Genomic DNA, 11,238 nt, shown 5'->3' on the forward strand with positions numbered 1-11,238 from the left:
TTTTTTTTTTTTTTACTCCACTGTTATGCTGATCACTGAATAATTTGATTTAAAACGTATTTAGACTATTGACCATAAGTACAGATCTCAGATCAATGTCTCTGCTGCCAATTCTCACAAATACTTGTTCTCAAGATTAAGAATCTATTCTTTTCAGTCAGATCCTTTCTAAAATTGAATTTTCTGGTATTTTTTTAGCCATTAGGACTGTGTAGTTATGGAACAATACAACTATAACTGGCATTCAAATGCAAAATAGTTAATAGTGTCTGTAAGGACAATAGAAAATGCATCTTAAAAAAAAAAAAAAAAAAAAGTAAACATCAGAAATGGATGAGAATTGTAAAATATTAAAACTTTCCTCACAGAGCCCATGTGCAACGACCATATAAGTTTTTGCTTTGCAGCCAAGTTCAGCCTCGTTTAAACTTCATTGTGGCACAGATGCTTTGACATTTAGAGGGAACAAACAAAAAACAGCTTGGGTTAAGGTTAAGTTTTAGCCAGCATTTTGTAATAAACCACATAATGAACACCAGCTCCATCTGTTATATTGCTACTAAATCTAAAATGTTTAATACATTTGAGACTGCTTTCAAGAAGCAGGAAAAGCTAGAACAAATAAGCTTGATTTCGGAAACCCCCATTCCATAAGATCCCTGATTAATCCACAATATAAAAGCAAACAACAACTATCAATTATCCAAAAATAACAGTACCGAATCCTTAAAAAGAAAAAAAAAAAAAGAAAGAAAAGGGCCAAGGAATTCTGCTACTTTGTAAATGTAACAAAAAGGATAATAAAAAATAAAAAATTTAACTGATGTGTCAGTTTCTTTCCTACACTTTCAATGGCGCAAACAAAATCCAAACTTCTCTGGTTCAATTAAACACCACCATTATCCCATGCTTCCTCTATGAAAAACCCAATCAGATATTAACATTGATACGATATTTGCCAGATATTGGCCAATATCCAAAATCTGATATCTGCATGCTGATAGAAAGACTGCTTCCATTTTAAGTTTCTGTAACCCATTGGTTAATAATACATGGGTCAGTGGCTCTCATACCTATTGTTCTCCGTTTTAGTAATACCACTTTTTCAAAACCTAACCTTCTACATAATTAGTCAAAGCAAATATGATTAATGTCAATGTCAGTATTTGTATACGTCAGTTGTCTAGAGCTGCAATGTCAGTATCGTATCTCTGATAGAAAATTGTATTGGGACAGTCCTAGCTGCATCACCATTATATAGACAAACACTATTTGGACAACCCCCCTCCGAGTACAGTCAACTTGAAAATAAATAAGCATGAGTTGTTAGCAAAGGACATGCATGCTAGAAAACAAGAAATAAGCCAATTTTAATGCAGTTATATCAGGCATCCATAGAAATTGAATGATACAAAATACAAAACAAATTTCCAAGGAATTCTGAAAAGACCAAATGTCTGCATACACAGTTTGTTTAAATACGCACTAAAAAAAATAACAAATGCACCACTGACAGTGCAGAGGAATGTAAATAACTGCAGCTGTTCTCAGGTGCAAGGTCAGCTGGAGATAAGCAAGTTTGTAGTAGTGTGTGAACTTTCTGTTAAAAGCAGCAAACACATTGATGTTACCTTGGAAGTTGGCTCGTATGATCCGCTGCCTTTTCCGACCGTCCCTGTTTTCTACCAAGCGGTGGTTGGACATGTCCTTTGCTCTGCTGGGCTGAGACCTTCGTACTGTCCATCTTGTACACCTGCTCTGCTTCTGCGTCACTTTCAAAACCTGGGGGGTATTTTATGAACAGTAAAGTTTTAAAAACAGAAAGTACAGTTAAGAAAACAAGTGAAAATGTATTTTTTTTTTAAGTGAAACAAAACAGGCTCCCAACCAAGAAGAAGAGAGAAAACTTTGCATGAGGACTGTGTTCAGAAAGCCTCTGGGGTGCATCCATAAAGGCATTATACTGCTTCCCATTACACAAACATTTATCACCAGAGTGTGGAACTTGTCACAATGAAACACTGACGTGCATCCAGCCAGAGGCAGCCACATGCACATATTTTTCCAATACCAAATTAAACAAACAGCAACTGGGTTATGAAATGACTGAACACTTGTGGATACTTTTTTAATCAAATTAAAAATGTTGGCAGTATACTAGTACATTCAACAAAAATAAAATTAACATAGTTTGCATCAAAAAGAACATCAATAGCTACAAAAAGACCATAGTCCTGCTTAAAGTCTCTAGAAATACATTCTTACAGCTCGCAATATATATTTTAGTGGTTAGAGTTATACAGCAGTTTATTGACAAGGACATTTAATAGTACAAATATGTACCTTCTTCATGTAGACAGACAGCTTTGGGGTCCACACAGTCAAAGCCAACTAAAGAGTTTCCTCTATTATAAGTCTGTCTTGTTTGCAGACTTTCCTCTCCCTCAGAGTGCAAGCACTCCTTGTAACTCCCATCTTTTACAAATGCATTAGTGCCCTCTTCAAGAGCCTGGTTTTAAAAGGAAAGGTTAATATGGATCAGTAACAAAAACAGGACTGAAAATGAAAAAATAAAATAAAAAACACCATGGTTGAACAGCCAGCTTACCTTGGACAAGGCCAAACCTAAAAGCCCCTCAAAAGCCTTGAAATTAAGCTGAGGACCACTGTAGAGTGTGTCAAGTTGAGCCTTGCGACCCAGCCAATAGATTGTAATAAGAACCTAAAATTGCAAACATTTGAAAATAAAGTACACATGCCAAATGGGATATTTTCATCTGCTAAATAGTTTGCCAATTCAGACAAAAAAAAAGCAAAAAGCAAAACACAGCTTAGTACAAATAGACATTTCTCTGTCAACAATTCAAGGTTTTAACAAAAAAAAAAAAAAAGGTTAAAACCGTTTAACTTAATCTGATAAACATTTTAATAGCCTCTATACAATTGTCATGTTGTTTAAGAAAAATTTGGCTATTATAATTTTTTGATGCTATCTGATGCTGTATGCAAAACGACAACATTCATGACAGGCATTGGGCCTGGGCTATCACAGATCTATATAGATAATGAAATGAAATAACCATGTATGGATATTTTTTGTTTGGTTGTAATACAGCAGGTCTGTATTTGAAAATCTTTAGAATATCCATTTTACAACATGACTCTATAATGCTAATTTCAAAGGAACAAAAAAGGACATATATAAACTATGCAAGATAAAATTTGACTTTCCGGATAACTATTCCCAGTACTTTAGTTGAGGGGGGATGGCATCCCCCTTCTTAAATTACCATCTCCCTATCCGTCCCGTGTGGCATTTTATCACTGAATGTGTAATGGCAATGATATTGCACTTTCAATATTTGGCAGGCTGTGCGTTTACAAGTAAGCCGGACCAAATTACGGTGGCCCAGAGGCACATGTGATTTCATTTTCAACCTCGATGCAACCAGCGGAGCAGGCGGCCAATCGGCAAAGACAAGGCAATTTGAGGGACTTCATTTTTAAGAAGGCAAAAACTAACGTCAGGCAAATCAAGAGTCAGAAGACATTACCTTTTATAGCTTACCATTGTGTCACCAAATATGTAGAAGTCCTAATCTCTGGACATAGCGATAGCATGCAAAACTAGGTAAACTAGTTTGAAAAGCAAACATTTTTCTGTCTTTAAAGTTGTCATGACACACGAGAATTAGTCTAGAGTGTAGAGGCACTGCTGAACTACTGACTATCCACTTCATCAGGATCATAACATGCAAAAGGCCTATATACATTGAGATTAAGAATACAGAGAACATACACTTACATTCTTGAGTCTCCTCTGGCTTTCATCACGCCTGGAAAAAAACAAAACACTTATTTTCATCCTGTACCATGACTCTTCCAAGATGCTTAAAGATGCTTTGCAGTCAGAAAAACAAAAGCTGCCTGCAAGGTATCAATACTTCTCATTTGTAACTAGTGCTAATCAGCAACTTATCAGGTTTAAAAGATAACAGGGTATCAACTTATACGAATTAAATTATATGGACATGGCTGAAGTCCTATTGATGCAAACTAGTGGTCCTGTTCCCTTATGAGCAAACTGGTTGTAAAACATCCATTACAGAAAGTTCTGGGTGTTGCCATAGACATATCTAGACTATATATAATTACATTAATGTCGGACAAAGGAGAGGGCATTACTTCCAAAGGACATTGATGTTTTTAAAACTTCACCTGAGTGTCACCCGAGTGGACAGATCCTGAAGATCACCAGGATGAAACAACTGCGACTCGTTTAATCCGAGCTTTCCACAGGCTTTAAGGAAAACTGTCACATTATCCTGAAGACATAAAAAATATATATATATAGTTTTAAAACAAGAAGTCTATGAAATACAATTGTTTATTCCAATCGATTTTGCAAATCAATTTATCTGTCGACTATTTTTTCAATTAGTAATCGGATAGCACAAGGTTCCTCAAAGAGGATTTTTTTTATGTTTTTTTATTTGTTTTCATCTTAAATGCAAATTTTTTTTTACATACATTTTTTGTATAATTATTGCTCTTAGTGGCAGACAGAAAAATTAAAATTTATATATACTTTTAGATGTGCAAGATAAATATTTTATCTTTAATGACGAGTAAAGCGGTTTCGTTTTTTCGGGGGAATGTATTTCTCGATAAATGTGTACATGCGCAGGTACTCTTCTGCACTACAGAAGTGTAGGGGAGCTCTGGGCGACACCAAAGCTACGCCCTGAGGTGACAGGATCTGTCGTTACAGTTGTTGCTAACTGCAAGCAGCGAGGCTAACACTTTATTCTGCGGTCTTGACTGCATTCCTCCTTTTTCAAATGTCAGGATCTGACCCAGCATGGATAAAGACAGGTAGGACTGATTTTTAGAAAAGGCAAAGAAGAATTAACAATCTGGGATTCACATGCAAAAAAATATAGTGTACTTTTTCTAGAGGTTAAACACATTCTTATAAAATAAACCCCAGAAAGGCACAATTTAAGTACAAAAAGTAAACCTGTACATGAAAATATGTTTCATTTTTATAAAATGTTTTTAATTGTTGGAATTCATATAAATATACTGGTGTGATAACTTGTTATACGTTTGATTGTTTTTTGGCATACATCTATTTTGAATGTATAGCCCCTACATTCCATTTCATATTACTTTCAACAGGTCCAAACCATATAGTTGCACCTAAATGAAACAAAAAGATTCCAGGTTTGATTTAAAGGTTGTAAAAATGTTCTTACTTTATAATACTCATGACTACTAACTGTTTCACATCACAATAAAAATCGAAGAGGGATGGGGAGGTAACGTCAGACTCTAATGTCCATCGTAATTTGGGTAAAGCTCCAGAACTACCCCAGACACCTGCCCCTTATACAGAAATCCACCTAAGCACCTATGAGTGTGACGGATAACTTTTCGTCCTGTAAAACAGTTGTAAAAAACATCCAGTAATATGAAAAGAAAAAAAAAAGACCCAACGTAATATCCTTCAGCTAAGATGTCAAAAACTTTTCAATAAAATTATTTAAACTTTTTTTTCCCGGTTGAAGGGACAATTCGTCTACTCAGCCAACACTTGCCACAGTCTACCCTAAACTAAAACATAATGCACCCATCAGGTGCTGTGTTAAGCAGAAAAAAAACAAAAACACACCAAACATGGTTTCATGGCGAGACATGAGAGACCATGAATAAAAGTCAACCATTCTCAAAGCTGATTTTTTTTTTTTTTTCCTGCCCATTGTTAAAGCTGTGCAGGATATAGCAGCTCATGTTTTGACTGGCACAGATAACCATGAACATATTCCTCTGGTAGTAGCACCCCTGCATTTGCTGGTTGCAGCAAGAGCAGATTTCAAGGTTCTGCTTTAGTTGGCAGGCCTTGTGATCCATTTTACACCTGCAGGTGCTTTGCCATCTATACTTGTTTTGAGCATTCCTGAGGTTCACAAAGGATAATCTGCGAATAAGCTTCATCTTTCCATGCACCATCATCATAAAATGATCATAAAATGATTTGCTTGTAGATATCTAGGAGGCATGTAAGGCAAACCTTTCAATACTTTGTATACCTCTTTGACTGTTCAGCTTTCACCTTTTACATATATAGTGATTTATCCAGCCATATAAATATAGAGTGTCAGTTTTGTACCTCACATCATTAAAAATCATAGCTAGTGGTGGACTTATAGCTGATAAACATCTCTATGAAGTTAGTCTGCACTGCTTAAATCAACAATCTAAAAGATGATGAAGCATCGACATCCGTCTTGAAGATCACCAATAATGTTACAATTAAAATGATTAAATGTGCAGACCATCAATATGGTCCATTAAGCTGTGAACAACACTTTGAGACCTTCGTTATAACAGCAGATTACATCACAACCACCTCTCCTGCATCCTTTGTTACGGTCTGGCAGGTCATTGGCCTCTGTCAGGAGGGTTAAAAATCGATACCCCGATGCATTTGCTCTGGGCAGTTTGGAAAAGTACACTGGCATTGAGGCACTGAAACGCAGCCCGGAGTCAAAAAAAGAAAACTAAAAAAATTTGTATAAACCCTCATTTGTATTAAATGTTAAATAAAACTTTATAATCAGGTTTACAATTGACCCAAAAATACAGTTTAAGCTTCATTCAAATTCACATACCCTGTCTGGGTGCCTTAACAGGAAAACCACACGTGTCAACACTTCCTGGCTGGCAGGTGCTTTGTTATATTTTGAGTAAAACGAAGTGAAATTTGTACCAGATGGATGAAGTCTAATACTTACCAGTCCAGCAATGGGAGTGGATAGCCTGTTTACTCGTCTGATGATTCCAGGTTTTAACTGGTTGATTAAGCTTGGAAGACAAAAATCAGCAGAGAGAAAAACATTAAGGGAGGGTACAACAAAAAGTTAAGTATAAACGAAACTGACTTTTACTTTGTGATAAATACTTAGCTTACATTAAAAAAAAAAGACTTAAATTTAATGGTATAGAAGACTTAGCAGCTTAAATATGCAAGGAAAACTTTATGCTAGTTCTTGTAAACAAAAGAGTTTTGAACAACTACTATGTCTAGTAAAACAACAGAATACCTTACATAGTTTACAATAAGCTCCTTGAGTGTCATTACTTACTCGCAAAGCAACACACCATTTTCTAAGGCAACACGGAAATCACTGCAGCCAAAGGATTTTCCAGTTACCTCCTATTTTGGAAAAAAAAAAAGGGCACCTAAATCTATCATGAATTGCTTCACAACACATACACAACCTGAAATAGTAGTTTGATGTGCATAGTAATAAAATGTTTTGCTCCATTTCATCATCTTAATTCTTTCTTCCCCAGATACAACTTAGCTCCATTGGCATCTGGATGACTTGTTGAGATAATTACTAGAGTACGGAAACTTGGTAAGAGTGCTGCTCCATCTACGGTCAACAAAACATTTACTTACTGAATGAAAGAGACATTAACACTCCAACCCATGCTTTAGTTCAGCTGGGATTATCAACTGTTTCAGTTTGCTTAAGTGCAAAAATAATGAGAATCTACTTTATTACAGGTCAGAGGTTTACATACACTTACTGTAGGTTATGGCTAATATATGAAATAATCATTCTGTAGGGGTTAGGGCTCTGATCACAGCCAAGAATGATAAATTTCAACTACCTGGTGGTATATATCCATGGATGTGTTTCCATAGAAAAGAACCTTAATACATGGCTTCCTTGTGAAAATGTACTCTATTTATCTAAACCAAATGGTGAAAACACCACAGGAACATCCAGCCAACTTATTGTGCAAAAAGGAGAGGGTTTTTTTTTTTTTTATCCAAGATATTTATTTTGGGATAATCCACTATTAACCCCAGAATGCAAGCAAAACATTTTGTGTGATGAGGCTGGTAAGAGCACATCCATTTACTAGGGTTAAAAACATAAGGTTAACATAAGTCAGATCCCTGTTTAAAAGGAAGACTTTACCAAGTACTGAAAAAAGTATGCAAATCCTCAGAATTAGAAGATAAAATATTATAAATGCAAAAAGGTTAGAGCGAGTTAACAGTGAGGAAACAAAAAGTTAGTTTTAATTCCCTTCCTTCAAATCCAGCATATAGAGATATATTTTAACTGTACAAAATTACAAAAATGGATTCTAGTAACTAAATTAGTAACTATATTTGTACAGATATTGTTGACCATGGTTTGTAAAAAAAAAAACAAAAAACACTCAACTCACATTTCTTTTGAAAAGTAATTTTTTTATATTCAGGAAAACTCAACATAATTATTTTCATTGAAAATGTCTCCATACAGTTTGCCATAAACTGCATACTACTCACAAAACGTTTATAAATTTAAGCAAGATAATGCATATAATCGTGCACGGTCCTAAAACAAGCCAGGAACCAGGAATTTAGAGACCTAATCATATGCTTAATAATGTAATCTACTAAGCACCATAATAAAATCATATTAGGAAACTAAGATCTTTTTTGTTGTTGCTGTATGTAAAAACACCATCTTTGGTACTCCTGAGCTTTGTGTAATTCAAACCACAGGTGTAGAGTGGTGAAAAAATCTGTGAAACAAAATGTTATTTTCAGATTTTTGTAATTAATCATTAACACAAACATTTTCAAATTATTTTTTTGTGAAAAAAAAAAAGAAAGATTTCAGAGGACAGTGGGATGATCAGGGCAAGGGTGGGTTTCGTAATGAGGACATTAAAATGGAACCATTAAAGTCCGCCTCTTTAACAGAGGGCCCCCCAAAAGGCTGCTCGTCTCACTAATTGGTACCCCCAGGAATCCACAATCCAAATTCATTTTTAGTGAACCGGGCCTAGAGTATAGCTTCAATGTTTCCCAGCAGTCAGACAAAGCAGTTCAGTGCATGGTTAACGTGGCAAAAACACAATGTGCCACTGAGGGGCATTGTCTGCATAAGCATGTTAATCTGACATTTCAATAAGAGCATGCAAAAAAACACTTTAGAACTTGCAAAACTATTGTTCATTTTACCCATCAGCTCTATTGAATTGTTAAAGGGTAACATAATAGATTAGTTTTAAACCTTAAAAAGTTAAGGTTTTCAAAAAACAACAACTATTAAGAAGAAGATTAAAATTTAATATGGAGACGATTAAAGTTTATTATTGAGGGTTTAACAGAGCTCAATTAAATAGGCAGTTCCAGACCAGATCTGCTTCAAATGATACAATTTTTTCTTTTAACAGTTTGGTGCAATCCGATTGGCCAACAGCCACTGAGCAAACATTCACATATAGCTGAAACCATAAAGAGTAAAGCCAAAGATTCTGGAAGCTCATCTTGCAGCTTGTAGCTCGGGGTATTAGTGAGACCGCATTTACATTATGATTTGGCACAAGAAAGAATGCATGACACAATTTATCACTTGAAAATCCATCCGCTTTGCTTCCCTCCAGTCTAAAACACACACAGCTCATCATTGTTCGCCCTCCATTCATCCGTTAGTGCAGGAAAATAGGAGTAAAATTGGCACGGGCTGCCTGCCAGGAGAGCTCTGGACAAAATCCTCATAATGATCTACTCAGACACAAGTGACATTAACAGTCCCATTTACAGTTGATTGACATTCAGCATCCAGATGTTGTATACATCGGTAATGATTTGAGGATTACAGCTTGCAGAATTACTGGTCACAAGTGAGGCTGAAATATCAGGGTTATGTTTTGCTGTAAAAGCCACATCCTCCACCATGGCGTGCCAACCATGCATGCCACAATAGCTGACAGAGATCTCTTACCTCATCCCTCTTAAACATAAGGTGAAAATAAAACCTGTCAGGGCATAAAGACAAGCTGTTGCATATTGATTTTTCCTGTTTAAACTAAATTATCTCGTCATTTAAATGCTGCATTCAAATAATTTTTTATCTGAGAAGTGAGGGAGGTTTTTTTTTCTTCCAGGGGACAGACTTGTTTTAAAGTCTTATCAAAGCATGCTTTGCATTAAGATAAGTTTGCAAAGTGACGCCTGGTTAAATGCAATAGTGCTTAAAAGGTCATATATAGGGAGGTTTGTTATCACAAACGATGCACAGGTGAACTTTTATACATTTTACTTTTGTTTGTGTTTGGTTTTAACCCATATATTGTCTTTATGTGCAAGAGGGAGAATGGGGGGGACAAAAACACGCATTTTAGCAGTTGATAATCACCATGTGATGTAATTAGACAGACCTGAATCCAGCGCTGAGCCTCTGTGAAGGCGTCCTCGCAGCTGACGCTGCTCTGCTGCCGCCACTCCATCTTTAATATTCAGCTTTGGGGAAAAGGTGCAGCTCTAATTGAGGGGCAAAATGGGAAACATTTCATTAGTTACGGAGCGCGGCAGTCACAGACCTGCAGCAAGCATTTTAACTTAGTTCAATTAATGACATCAGACATGAGCAAAAGGACAATCAGCATAGGAAAATAAAAAAAATTCACATTTAATGAGAAATAAACCACTACCTGAGGCCGTCTCTCTGATTACCTTGAGCTGTTTGATGCTCTCCGGATAATTGACGTCCAGTTTATTAGAGACACGCTCCACACTTCTGCTGCTGCCTTTCCATCAACGTGTTTCACTTATGAAGTGCAGCTGACAGGAAGGTATCCGCCCACCAGAAAACTTCAAGCAAAGTTTAACAGAGGAAGTGAAGAGGGTTAGCGACCCCCTAGCGGCCAGTTGATGCATAACTCCAAGGATTATGAGAGTAAGCTGATTTAAAACCTCATTTGAAACTTGAGATTCAGCCTAATTGTTTGTTCTGAGCAGGCCTATTTAAGAATTTCCTCCTAGTAAAATAAAAAAGACACATTATCTCTTATTGCACAGATCTGATAATTAAACACCCCAAAAATTTTAACTAGTTCATTCTCATCTGTCTTGGATGGTGCTACATGATAGTAAAATTAGTAAGTATTGAAAAAAAAAGTACTATAAATACTTCTATGTATTAATCAAAGAAAAAGAAATCTGATTAAGGGTCAGGTTGTAATGGTTTCAATGCTGGGTAAGAGTATCTCCAAAGCTGCCTCTCCTGGGTGCAAAAGGCCACATTTTGCTTCACCCATAAAGGTGTCCACATCTGGGGTGCAGGCACTGATCCCTTAGTGTGCTTACTTAATCCTTAAGAACAAAACCATTTTCAGGCAGATGATATGTACTGCCTTAAATCACAAATGTTCCCCATA

The 11,238-nt window shown here is 36.1% G+C and overlaps 1 protein-coding gene across 5 annotated transcripts in view; it reads right to left on the reverse strand.

The window, feature by feature from the left end:
• Window positions 1-10,637, reverse strand: part of LOC119782784 (LIM domain only protein 7-like) — a 31,424-nt gene extending 20,787 nt beyond the window's left edge. For 4 of the 5 annotated variants that reach the window (XM_038283932.1, XM_038283931.1, XM_038283933.1 and 1 more), the window contains exons 1-9: window positions 10,513-10,637; window positions 10,240-10,342; window positions 7,149-7,219; window positions 6,798-6,867; window positions 4,219-4,325; window positions 3,806-3,836; window positions 2,609-2,722; window positions 2,344-2,509; window positions 1,632-1,782 (exon numbers count right to left, since the gene is read on the reverse strand). In XM_038283932.1, coding sequence (XP_038139860.1) covers window positions 1,632-1,782; window positions 2,344-2,509; window positions 2,609-2,722; window positions 3,806-3,836; window positions 4,219-4,325; window positions 6,798-6,867; window positions 7,149-7,219; window positions 10,240-10,308 — 779 coding nt within the window. In that variant the 5' untranslated portion in view covers window positions 10,309-10,342; window positions 10,513-10,637. Of the gene's footprint in view, window positions 1-1,631; window positions 1,783-1,888; window positions 1,976-2,343; window positions 2,510-2,608; window positions 2,723-3,805; window positions 3,837-4,218; window positions 4,326-6,797; window positions 6,868-7,148; window positions 7,220-10,239; window positions 10,343-10,512 lie in introns of those variants that run through there. The other variant, XM_038283934.1, reaches the window with a different exon arrangement.
• Between the last annotated feature and the right edge of the window lie 601 nt (window positions 10,638-11,238).

The sequence above is a fragment of the Cyprinodon tularosa genome, unplaced genomic scaffold, assembly GCF_016077235.1.
Source record: "Cyprinodon tularosa strain WSP-4 unplaced genomic scaffold, ASM1607723v1 ctg197, whole genome shotgun sequence".
Classification (NCBI taxonomy): domain Eukaryota; kingdom Metazoa; phylum Chordata; class Actinopteri; order Cyprinodontiformes; family Cyprinodontidae; genus Cyprinodon; species Cyprinodon tularosa.